The 13,562-nt window shown below is 36.5% G+C and overlaps 1 protein-coding gene across 1 annotated transcript in view; it reads right to left on the reverse strand.

Annotated features, from left to right (window-relative positions):
- PALS1 (protein associated with LIN7 1, MAGUK p55 family member) overlaps positions 1-13,562 on the reverse strand; it is a 56,195-nt gene that overhangs the window by 4,384 nt on the left and 38,249 nt on the right. Inside the window, exons 4-13 of the mRNA XM_054275310.1 lie at positions 11,449-11,526; positions 10,609-10,755; positions 9,814-9,975; positions 6,522-6,599; positions 5,519-5,702; positions 4,412-4,483; positions 3,875-3,946; positions 3,006-3,173; positions 2,089-2,291; positions 697-807 (exon numbers count right to left, since the gene is read on the reverse strand). Of these exons, the coding sequence (XP_054131285.1) occupies positions 697-807; positions 2,089-2,291; positions 3,006-3,173; positions 3,875-3,946; positions 4,412-4,483; positions 5,519-5,702; positions 6,522-6,599; positions 9,814-9,975; positions 10,609-10,755; positions 11,449-11,526 (1,275 nt within the window). The remainder of the gene's footprint in view (positions 1-696; positions 808-2,088; positions 2,292-3,005; positions 3,174-3,874; positions 3,947-4,411; positions 4,484-5,518; positions 5,703-6,521; positions 6,600-9,813; positions 9,976-10,608; positions 10,756-11,448; positions 11,527-13,562) is intronic.

A 13,562-nucleotide genomic window follows, 5' to 3' on the forward strand; every position in this document is an offset into this window, starting at 1 on the left:
TACTACAGGGTAGATTTCAGTAAAAAAGGTGATGATGAACCTATTCCACTGCCTGAGCAATAAGCACTTGGTATATCATAGCCTGATAAGGAACTTTTCTAAGCTTTCAGATGTCCTGGTTTATTCTTTGGCTTTCAAGTCCATTCTGCAGAACTAACTTCTGAGAAACTAAATAATCTCATAAGCTCAGATCTTGGACATGACTGGTTAAAAACGAAGAGTGATCCCACAAGATCAAGGATTAAAATAATTTTAGCTGAAGAGTTTTGGATTTTCAAGTAAATGCTTTTCCAAAGGCAGGTACGTTCTGAAATGAAAACCACTAATCCTTTGCTCCATTAGAATTACTCCCAGGTTTAGAGGACAAAACTGAGTTTTCCAGAGTTTTGAAATAAAAGGTCATGTTTTTGTACCCAAATGCAGGGACCCCAATGCAGACACTGTGCCCCAGGATTACTGAATTAGCAGTGCATTCCCTTGTCTAATACCTCTCACGTCCCTTTATGCAAGAGCATCCTGAATGAACCCTCCCCTTAGCATCGTCTGCCTACCAACCTGGAGCACAAGTACACTGGTTCACTGCAGTGCTAACTGCCAGTACCATCACCGTGACCCCATCCCAAGGAAGGAGATTTATGTGCATTTATTTGTTCACCAAACCCGGCATGGTTTCAGAAGAAGTGTAAGACACCTTACCTTAGGATTTTTCCCTTCTTTGGCCAATAAAGCACGAAGTCTTTCTTGTGAAGGTGGTGCAACAAATATAATATATGGCTTCAAGTCAGAGTTACGTAGTGTTTTCAGTGACTGCAAAAACAGGTTTACATATTTAACAGTTTCACCCAGGAAAAGGGCATTTATTGATGCACTATTCACATGCTATAACAGACAATACACTCTTCAAACACAACTGTACAATATATTAACAGCAATAGAATTAACTGTAACAGCATTCAGAGTTCAGACACCATTTCCTACAATTTATTTATATTCCAACATTTTTCAGCTTCATGAAACTGAAATATTTACTTTTTTTCAAGAATATTCTTCATAACTGAACAGAAGAAACAGATCTTTTGGTATCCAAAAACAATAAAGAGGTTAGCTACATTGAACTAGTTGTTGTACAATTCTAAGAAAAGGTATCAGCTTTGAACAGGGAGAAGAGTCTAAGTATTACAGATTACTTGAAAAACTACAGTTTAACCTGCTGTGTTATGAAGATTAAAATAGAAGACATCAGATGCACTATTACTGTATGTGTAGCATTTTGTTTTGTCAGGTTTGTCTTGGGATAAACAACTTGTCTCGAGATAAATTTTTATGGCCACAGAATCAGCTAAATTTTTAGAGTTATGAATTTTCATCTCATGACAGACATGCTTTGCAATGCCCATGAGCTATGCTAGTGAAGTATCACATGGTCCCAGCTGGTGATGACTAACTGATGACTAACCATAGCTTCAATACTACCGCCCCATCTTACTGATATGGCTGAGTTTTAGGGCTTTTTTTGCAGCATCTACAACAGCAGCAGGCCTCATACATATCATATGTATCAGAAAACAGGCTGCATTCCAGGGCTCAGCCTCTTACCATGTTTGACTAAATTTCCAAATAGAGGTATGCAAGCATAGTTTTTCTCTTCATAACCAAAGGTCACAGCTAAATGTTTTTTTCAATACTGTTGATGTGATGTACTTCATTTCTGAACTGTATTTGGAAACTGCACAAACATTCCTGAAATGCAATTTCCAAGTATAATCACAAATAATGTCATCTCTATCTTCAAAAACCCCAGAGATCACAGAGTAATTGGAAGATGGAGACACAAATTTTATTTTAATTCATTTTTAATTTTAGATGGTTTCCAGATACTTAAAGCTGGTGAAAACTAACACCCTATCAACTGCAGCACAGATAAAGATGTGCGTATTTGCAAACAAGGAACTGAATAGAGTCAACTGAGCATCCTGGCATAAACACAAATATGGATCTTGAAAACACACTCATTTTATAAACCAGAGAGACAGATAACTCACAGCAGCTTCTACAATGAAAACATGACAGGCAAGAGCTTTGCCATACCTGGGTATGAAGATTTAAAAGGCAAATCTTGCCCGAGTTGATGACTTGCCGCACGGAGTCGATGCTCGTTCCGTACAGGTTCTTCTCAAACTCCCCATACTCAATGAACTTCCCTGCAGCTATGTCACTCTCAAATGCCTGTCGGGAGATGAAATGATAATCCCTGCCAGCTGCCTCAGTCTCTCGCCTACTCCGAGTAGTATCTACAAAAAAGGAATTGAGACAGTGATACATGTATAGAACTGAAAAAAAGAAAGAGTTTTTTCCTTAGCAGGCATATTGCAAATCATGCAAATACAACCCCCATGCCCTCCCCAGCCCAACACAGGAAATATCCATGAAATCTGTGTATTTTATTTTCTACAATAAATGTCCCTGGTCAAATTAAGTTGTCAAACTTAATTTAGAGGTCTCTTTTACATTAACTAGAGGAAAAAAATAGTAAGCTGCAAAAAAAATAGTTTTAACTGTGCAGTTGTGTTCTGAATGTGGAAACAGCTATTAGGTGTTTTTCAACAAATATGTATTGCTGAATGGTTTGTAAACATAATCTAGGGTACATTAGACATTAAAAATATAATATTCACTGAAATACAAGTGGTTTGGGAGGCCACTAAAGCCACCTAAACCTAAATTTATGCAGAACATTTGATTAAAAGTTTTTTGCCCATTTATACTGGCTTCTTTTTGAACTTCTGTAACTCACTCCAATTATATTCAAACCGATATAAATGCATGTCTTATAATGCCTCCGGAACACTGTGTTTGTAACACTGGATTTGCATTAACTTCCCTTTTTTCGAGAGCACAATATATCCTGCCCAAAGCCCCAAGCTCCCAATGACTATTTCCAACAGAACAGGATTTGTCTGCAGCCCAGGCTTGGAACAAGGGTCCCCGTGTGCCGTCACACTCACGGGGCACGGCGGTGGCAAAGCGATCCACCTCGTTATTCATCAGTCTCTGCCGCAGCTCGTTCTGCCCGCAGTTCTGGGGGCCAATCAGAACGATGGGACGTTTCCTATTTGCTGGCTGATGGTACAGTGACATTTCCTCATAGGTCAAAATTTCCTCATTGTCATAATCTTGAGAGAGAACAATAAAACGGTCACAAAGTACTCTACTGCCAGTTTCATGTATTGCCTGTCATGCAGTATCAGATTTCAGACAGTTCCTGAGTCTCTGCCCAGTATCTGACTCACCAAAGCAACAGAAACCCAAAGACTATCATGTGCCCAAGTATGACGAGAATTTTTTCCCTTTCTTGGGGGGAAAAAAAAATTCCACTTATTACTCTTTATTACTCTTCATATAACTAGTAGCACAAACCCAAGAAACAACTTTTTTTTTCAGAAAAAAAAAGTTTCTAGTACAAGAGTAACACTTTATAGCCAAAGGCAGCAACTATCATCCCAATTCCAAAGTACTTTTGTAAGAACATAGCCTATAAAATCTGTCAAGTTTCCATTTATGAAGTTTAATTATGCAGAGTGATATTATATTACAAAGCTGTAATAAATTGGTTCATCATTGTAAAATAATGAGTGCTTCTATGCCTAAAATGTTATCTGTTTTTTTCTCTTATTATCTGATCTTTAATAAAGACACTACAAATCCTTTCATGTCTTTTACATCTTTCACTAAATGCTACAACACAACATGGCATTGCTCTTACACAGAACTTACTGCTAGCATTTCTAACATCATATCCAGAATTTCAGCATTCTCTTCACAATCTTTTATAGTTGTTTATAATTACACACATTGTACAAAAGTTGTTCCTTACCATCATTTTTATTTGCATTGTATAAAACCTTTTTCCGTTTCTTTTTGTTCTTCTTCGCGCACCAGAGTTTTCCTAAGCAAAATAAAAATTATGACAATCAAACACCCATATAACAAAAATCTTCCTATTCTCATGTTTTGGATCTTTAAAGTGGAGAATTTATTCTGCAGTTTTCAAAAGACATAATATCCTTTTGTTCATTACAATGCTTTGGTGTATTAAGCAAATGTCAAGGACTTCAACCAAGTCACAGCAGATTAAGTTCTTTATGAAAAAAGGGGTTTTACAAATTCTCTACATCATACTAATTACAGCACACATAGTTGTGAAAAACCCACATGTTTTACACAACAAAGTGTTAAATTTAGACTTGTATTTACATGAAGAATTTCAAAGAATCATCCCACTTGTATTACAAATAAACAAAAACCACACCAGGAGATTTTTCTACAACTCCACCATGACAAGATTCCATGTAACACTAATTAACACTGCTACAAAAGATTTTTTTTTTTACTTGGGAAGCATATATCCCACCTGATTTTTCAGGCTCCTTGTCTTCTTCTATGGTTTGCTTCATTGCTTCTCTTTGTTGCTGAAAACTTTTTCCTTGATGCATTAAAAAAAGCACAAGAGTCATTAACATTTAGAAACCATTTCCATGCTTTTTTATAATGACTTGCTTATTTAACTCTTTCCTAATCTTTCACATCTCTGAAAGTTCTAGTAGAATGTAACACACAAAAGAAATTTTAAAAGAGAAACCAAAATTGCTGCAAAACTGATTTATTACTTCAGAAATATATTCATCAAGAGAGACTTGCAGAGTATTTGTTGTATACTAGACAGTTTTGCCTAGAAAAGTGAAAGTACAGGAAAGACTACATTTCCCTACTATGATGATATAATTTTCTAATTATTTTTGTATGTCAAATGTGTTCTATTTATATTAAATATTTTGAACTTCAGTTTAAAATAGATTAAATGTTTCTCTCAATTTATTCAAGCATCATAAAGTTAGTGTGATATTCTATGGAATTTGAAAAGTCTTTTGTTCACCATGTTTAACAAAGCAGCAGGTCTTTAATGAACTAGGCTGCAACATATATTACAATGCAAAAATTATGAACAGACTTCAGTCTGAAAATCCTGTTATTCTGTTATTCCTATATCAACACTGAGAAAGGAAGTCTGCCACAAGTAACTGAAGCCCTTTGTTAAGCAAAAACATCTGAAAAGTGACCATAAATAGGTATTGTATCAAGTGGTTTATTTGGAAAAGGTAGGAAACCTCAGAGCTGAGCTGCACCCATCTCTAGAGAGCAAGTGGGCTGCAGTCCCACATCTCTGCTGCAGCCAGCAGAGGGAACTCTGAATCTGCTGAGTCCCCATGGTGGAGGAATAAAGGAAGAGGAGAGTAACTCTTGAAAGGGGCAGTGAAAGCTGAAGTTTTACTCTGCATTTAACTCCAGACATGGCGATGCCCAACAGTAGGCTCTGTTGCAAATGGTTCAAAGACACAGATATATTTAAGACAACAGATATTAAAGACTACACAAGTCTTTGAAAACCTGAGTATTGCTCCTGTGTGGCTATAATAACTAACTTGACTGACCATCAAGCTTTTTCTAGAGCTTTATTTACCAGGGATAAGGCCTGCCAGTGGCTGATTATCTTCATCTCCATCTCTGTAAGCCTGCCACCAGTTTGGATCCTCTTGACTGATCACATGGAGTATGTCTCCTTTTTGAAAAGACAGGCCTAACTCTCGGCAGGGCACGTAAGGGTCATCAGAGGGATCGTAGTCAAAATGAGCTTTCACGTGTATCTGCAGGAGATCAAATGTTAAAAAAGGGGAAAACACCCCAGTGACTTCTGAAGAATGAAACCTTCTCTTCCTGTGATTGCATTAGAGCTATGATAGATAAAAACTCCAAGCTTCTATAAAATGGAAATTTTATCTGGGGCATACAGGAGGTACTGGAATGGAATCATTAGGTTAGCAATGGAAAAGACACAGTTGTGCTAGGCTGGACAGAAAGGGTTGAATTTAACATGCAATTTCCTCAGCACTGTAGGAGACAATCCCCCCAGCTCCTAATTTAAGTTCTCTGCATTCAAAAATCATCAGAGGTATTGTGATTGCTTAAAGTACCTAATAAATACACAGACTGAAACTCATTTGCTGGACTAAAAGTGAAGCTTCACTTGTAAAGTATTTTGTCACCAATCATTAATGTCTGAGCATTTTTTCTTGAAACATTCTAGCTTTTCCTCCCAATGCATATTCTCAAGTTTCAACAGCCCAAGTTTTTTTAATACATACATACATACATACTTTATATATATATAGGCACACACAAAATACAAAAATGCAAAATAAGAAGCTCAGAACCACAGGAAGTTCTACTTTTACAACTTCTTTCAGAAACTGAGTTAAAACTGTACTAAGAGCTTCAGTTTAAGATCATTAATAATTTTCAACACTTAATTCAGGTGTTAGTCTGATCACAAGTAAAATCAATTTAAATTGCCAAGATTTAGGTTTGTTCCACAATGTAAAGGACCTGCAGAAGGACTTTTAACACACTACTGGCAAAACAAAGTACTCTTCACCAAGCACAAGAACACCTGTAGAGCTACTTACAACTGTCTCTTTCGCAGGGGGTGGCTTGCTCTGCTGACTGGGAATCAATACGAAGGTCAGAGTCCCATGCATGTCAGCCTGAGAGGAAAAATAGGCTCTTCATATACAGCATCAAAATACGGCTTAAGGTTAAGAATTTTAATAAATAATACATTATAGAAAATGCTTTAAAAATTCCCATTAGAAGTTGTTCCTAACAGTGCATCATCTACCACTTAGCTGGTTTAAAATATACAGTACAGACAAAGATGCAGTGATTCAGTAAGACTAGAAAGCTAAGTGTTGATACTCAGATTTTAAAAGCCTAGCTTTCTTGAAAATAAACTATTTCTATTTGAAATGGAGCAGCTGCTGTTCTGTCAAGCAGAGACGTGGGAGAAATGGATAATTGTTCTGTTCAAACAGAACAATTGTTCTTGTTCTGTTCAAAAATACCAACAAGTGAGTCTACTGGAAGGTAAAAAATATATTCAAAAATTTTAATTTGTCTAGAATTGTTAAAATGGAACAGTGCTTTCAAATGTAAACATTTGTATGACTTTATGCGGTTAACACTACTAAAGAATTCAAAACACTGTTTAAAGATTTTGCTAAGATACTCAAATCTTGCATATGTGAAGTGCTCAATACCAACATTGTAGTCATCCTTGATAAGAAAGTAGAACATAATAAATGTCTTGCCTTTATCTTCTTTGTTTACATACTTCCACTTGCAGAATGCGTTTACAGACATAAAAAAATATCTTGATAAAATGCCAAGTGACAACCTGTGACACGGTCTACAGGTGTTTCACGTCATATACACCACTCTATGAACTTTAACACAACAATTTATCCTGTATAAAACAAGAAAATGCACGTATCTCAGAAAATTCAGAACTAAGGCTAAAATATAGTAAATTTAACTTGAACAAGCTCCATTGCCTGCAAGAAAGGAAAATCCATTATTTTCAGTCCACAAGGAATGTATATAATCTCACAGTGATCATGTGAAAAGTCTAGGCTAAAAGTCAGGTGTAGCTTATTATCACTTGAGTAGGAAGTAGTGAGGCAAAACTAAGGAGGGAAGTAATTTCTTTCTCCTGTGCTTGAAATGTTTTGGGGGGGGTCTAAAGTATTTTAGAACTTCATTTCCAGATTACAAAACAAAAATGATGACATATAAAGGATAAAAAGTATTATTTTAAATTTAAAAGTATTATTTTAAATAATTTAAATTAAATTTAAATAATTTTAAATAATTTTAAATAATTTTAAATTTAAATTAAGTATTAATTTAAATTTTTAAATATTTAAAAATTTTAATATTTTTAAATTTTTAAATTTTAAAAAGTATTATTTTAAAATTAAAAATATACTCTAAAAATCCACAAGGTTGTGTTTATTTTTCATTTTCAGCAAATTGATTTTCTCTTATGCTAATGTAATTCAGCTTTACACCTTTTCTTTTTTAACCCTAGGCTGCTGGAGCTACTCAGGAGCAGAATAAGCTCTCTGCAGAGAACAAAACTGCCAGACTTGAACTGCTGCTAATCACCTCCTAAACACTCTTTTCAGAAGCACAGGAGTTAGCCAAATATGGCTTTATAAAATACAGATGGCAATAGAGACAATCACAGAACATGAAAAATCTCAGATCTGATGCAAAAAAAGGACATTCAAGACTTCCCAAAGAATTGTAAGCATCTTTCTAATTGATTTAAAAACAGTAAAACAAAAACCCCCAAACCTCACACATTTCTGCTTCTACTTCCTTCCACTTGATCTCACTGGATGAAATAGATGAAAAATTTTAACATCAAATTTTAGAAAAAAGCCCAACTGAAGATGGAAATTGTCTATTAAAAACCAGTGTCTAACTGTACCATAAGACAACTTCATCTATGGACATTGCTGTCTCCTATTCCTACAATACACAACCTACAGCTGAACCTCTTTGTCCCGATTCTGCTTTGTCTCTAGAGCATAAACCTACTAAGTAATTTGAAGATTTACTAAATATGTTTCTCCTCTTTTTCCCCGCCCCAAACTCCCTACTAAATAAGTCCTAGTTGATATTTCCAATGTTTTGTGTCAAAGTCAAAAATTAACCTCTTACAAAAAATCATTTTTATCTGTTTCCACTCGGACAATATGGTCTTGCCTGCTGCAATTGGACCAAAGATTCAGAGTTGGGTTCTGGGTGTCTTGGACACTGATCCAAAGCAGGTACCAGGGAAAAGCGTGAAAGGAATGAAATTGGGCAACAGAAAATACTGGTGGTAATTGCCAGCTTTTGACATTTTTCTCACAGTGCCTTTTTGAAAGTGAGTACCTCTAACTTACTAATTCCTGATGGATTTCTTGCCTAGCTGCTTTTAAACTAAAGTATAATTTTGTCATGAATGATGTAATAGACAAGAAAACGTCTATGCAAGCAAACTGCTAGACAAAAGGCTTTTACCAGGCATGAAAGAGTAGTAAGTCTAGTTCCATGTGATACAATTTGTGGTGGGTTAAGTCTGGCCAGCAACTTAAGCACCAGCCAGCTCCCAACACACTCCACTCTCCCAGCATATTGAGGGAGAGAATTGGAAGACCAAATGCAAGAAAAAAAATCTCATGGGTCAAGGTAAAAACAGTCCAATAAGTGAAGTGGAAAAACCCCAACCCAACAAGTGATGCAAAAGCAATCACCACCCAGATTTTACTGCTCAGCCTGACGTTACATGGCCATTCACGTCACTGTGGTCAATTTGGGTCAGCTGTCCCAGCTGTGTCCCTTCCCAACCTCTTGCTCACCCCAGCCAGCTGCAGCCAGCAGACAATGAGAAACAGAGAAGGCCTTGACACTGTGCACGCACTGCTCAGCAACAGCTAAAACACTGGTGCATTATCAACACTGTTTCAGTCTAAACCCAGCACCATATAAACTGCTATAAAGAAAATTACCTACAAACCAGCCACACTTTTATTACTTGTGGACTGAATCAGAGACAAAGATGAAAAATGATGGCTTTTCAGAGCTAAACAAAGTTTTCTTAGAAATCATTAAAAGTAAGTGTGAAGATAACATCTCGACGCTTCCACATTTGTAGGCTTCATTTTTGCAGGTAACAGCAATTATACCTGTCAGTATCATCCTATGCGTCAGAAAGAAAACTTGAAATGTACCTCCACATATGAACACCAGCTACCAGAATGAAAATACTTCTGAAGCTAAATATGAGTAAAATGACAAGCAGAGTCAACAGGCTTAAGACTTATGAAATCAGTATTTATTGCAAAGGAAATAAGAAGTGTTCCAACTCACCAGCAAGTCAAAAACTTCATTAACATCTTTTCCACGGATCTCAATGCCATTGATCTCCAGAACTTCATCCCCTTCATGCAACAGCCCACTCTTCTCTGCAGCACCTCCTTTGACTATACGACTGATGATAACAGAATCCATTTCATTGCGAACAGTAGCACCCTGTGTAGCAGCAACACATTCTGAATTTATTACATACATGAAACTCAAAGCCATCTATTGTATCTATTCCAAGCACGTGGAAAAACTATGCTGAAAGAGAATGCAAGTAACAGCTTGGATGCATACACACAATGCTCCAGTTCAAAAAAACCACTGCTTAACTCCTTCAACCTACACTAAAGACTGAAGAATTTAATTGCTCTACACCGTAGGATTAATTATTTTTTTATAAAGATAGCTCTAAGGAAACTCTTATTTGAAATATGTAAATAGCAGATTATAACTGCTAAACAAACCCCAAAAGCAGAAACCAGCCAACCAAAAAAACCTACACATGGTTGGCACAAGGTTTAAGCTCCCTTGCAGCAAGCTTAGGATAGTGACTCCTGCCAAGATCTGTCCAAACCCAAGCTGATAGAACTTGTACAGATTTTACATGGTAGTATGGCTACTGCCCAATCCAAGTTAAACACAAGTTTACTGTCTATGACTGTTTCTCATTTTGGAGGGAGGGAGAGTGTTTACAAGTTAAACACTACCTTGGCATTGGAATTCCTAACATTTCATAGCAATCTGGAAAGGACAAAAAGGGTTACGTCCTTTACATACAACTGAGTAAGCACCAGTACTTACCAAGGGGATATCCCGAGCTTTCTCAATGCGAATTATTTTAACTGTCTCCCCTCCATACATGCCAACATTCTCATAAATCTTTTCATCTGTCATAGGCTCTGGTTGCATTTCTTGTTCTGCAACCTTATCATGAGCCAGTAGAAGTGCCTAGTGTTAAACAAAATCAGCTCAGTTACAGAAAATATCACACTTGATATGCATACAAAACAGTAGATAAAATTTGCAATTTCAACGGTCTCTGCAGGTTATAGAACTTTGAAAACTGACTCAAACAATAAAAAAAATCATTTATCACAGCTACATAGAACCTACTTTTTTTCAAAACTTTCAGAATAGAAAATAACATAAAAGCAATTTTGAACACAATTGTGACCGTACTTCTATCTTATCTGTAGTAAACCAGTGTCTGGTTTTTTAGTATGTATGTGTCTGCAGACTCACAGTAAGTTTTGCAGAGAAAACTACTTTTACATCACCACCCCAGGACAAAATTTCCATTATGCACCCGAAGGTAAGCATGAAACAACTGCCAAAGGTAAAAACAAATAAACAAAGCAGCACATGTGTTGCCCTGTTTCCACTGACCTACTGCTACTTTGTTTATGTGTAAATCACCCTGTAATACATATAGACTGTAGCAATGGCTTATTACAATCATGTACTACACTTCATTAAAAAGTTCCATTAGTTTCTGGAAATTGCAAATTCCTTATCCTAGAAAAATTAGGGTTGAGGAATAAAATTCATACTTGCCCAGTCAGCCCAAGGCAAAAAATAAGTTACACTGAAAACAGTATCAAGAAATAGATCCATTAGATTAGAGGTTTCATTTTGTTTTACCTGCATGTGAGGGGCATTCAGCAAAGCATTAAGCTCCTGTCCATCCTTATGGTGGCTGGGTTTCAAAACACTCTGTACCTAAAAAGAAATCAAGCAGTAAAACTAAATCTAGCCAATGATTTATCAATCCTCCCTCTCCTACTCAAGCACAACCCCCTACTTGCAATTACTCATTTTACTGAAAGCAAAGAATATCCATGTAGTTGTTACACTACTGCTGATTAATTAATCTGGTACACATTAGAAAACACGCAATGAGATCACAGGACTAACCCAGCACATCTTGCCTCAGTAACAATCTACCAAAACTTGGCATGCAGTACCTCACACAGATTTGTCAATATCAGAGACTGGCAATGAGCTCAGGTATCATAAAGATGCACACAAAAAAAAACTCTAGACAGTGAAAGTTAGTGATTTCATGGCAGTGAAATCAGTCACAATGAAGTGTTTTATGAGACTATGCTGGGCTTTTAAATTGGAGTAATTTCTTATTAATGTGAATAGCCTTCCTCTTCCTTAAAAGTAGATTATCATATTCTTATTATGCAAACTATTTCCACCAGCAGCAAGGCCAAAGATTCTGAGACAGGTTTTGCAATGCATCCTGGAGCTCTTCTCAGGAAGTGCGCAAATTAAAACTTCAAAAGGTCCCTCCCTGATTTCTCTGGATCCTTCCAAAATAATCCACACTAACACAAGGATAGTTTTTGCTCAAACAGTTTCAGCTGCCAAAATAAGTTTTCCTTCTCATACAGTAACTAAATGAGCCTTGCCATCATCTCTTGCCAATACTGGTATGCTCATACAGAGAGCCAAGAGCAGGGAAGTGCTCTTACACAGAAGTGAGGCTGAAGATGCTTTCCAAAGCCATTGTCCTCTGGCCTAATCTGACCAAAGGCACACATGGACAACAGCACAAATTAATCCAAAGACATCAAGAGTAGATTATACAAATCAGAACAGCAGCTTTCAGAAAAAGAGAAAACATTTTGTTCAAGAGCTTTTGACTCTTACAGATGACTAATGTGACATCAGAGAAACAAGAAACCAAAAGTTTCAGAGAGAAAATAATTCTGCTTTTTGTACGACCAAACAGTATCTAAAGGTCAGAAAAGCATCTGTATTAGGAGCAATTATCTACAGAAAAGCTAACAGCTATCTTGGATGCTACCAGAAACCAGCACAGAAAACTTTCAAGTCACAACAATTTTAAATTCTAGGAGAAGCCACTAAATGAACTGTGCCCATGGAGCAAGATCCTCAGATTGCCAAGACAAGTGTCACAGTGAACATGCTCCTGTGCTTTGCAGTAAACTTGGCACAATCTCCAAAAGCCTTTCTTCTGACATCTCTAGAGCATGCCTCATGATGAGCAAATGTAACATACCTTAAAACAGTCAGAGAAGAAGCCAGATTTACCTATTTTTTTAAAGTGGATTCTTTAAAATCATAGAGAACAGAAAGAGTTCAACTTCACAAAGTCCATACTTCAGTCAAATGTCTAAATTAGAAGGGAAGCTATTACACCTGGCTTAAACTGAATTCTAGGATGTCACACAGCAAACAGAACACAGCAAAAGACATATCTCACTGACAAGTTTTCCTCTGTTTTGAAAGAAAAGATTCTTCTATACAAAAGACTTTCTCATAAAGGTTTATTTAAGGTCTCTAACTTTCAAGAGGCTTTGAAGAAGCCACAAGAAGCCTTAAAGCTTTATTTATCAAATCTTTATGATCTTTTAATAGGAAAACCTACTCAGAAAGCAACTTGGAAGTCTTGCAAGGAACACAATCTTCTGAATGCTAGGTCAGAGGCTGGGAATTTGACAGTGGAAAAGAAAGTAATCTGGTTCAACCAGTTACTCTCTATGCAGTAAACATCCTTTATTCAAGTTGAATTTCTGCTTTGAATAATTTGATTATTAAAAATTTTAATATATCCCCCACCCCCTTTAAGAAAAACATAAAACTCTCATTTGTTTATTTAATGAAGCTCTAGGAAAGCTTCAGGCTGCCCTATAGACCTCTTATTACAGCAATAGTGCTGCTTGCCAGAGTCCTTTGTAACTCATGGTAATAAATCCCAGAGCTTTTTCAGACTAAGAAATTTG

This window comes from Melozone crissalis, unplaced genomic scaffold (genome assembly GCF_028551555.1).
Source record: "Melozone crissalis strain CALT ecotype California unplaced genomic scaffold, PUWL_Pcris_2 ptg000018l_1, whole genome shotgun sequence".
Lineage (NCBI taxonomy): Eukaryota > Metazoa > Chordata > Aves > Passeriformes > Passerellidae > Melozone > Melozone crissalis.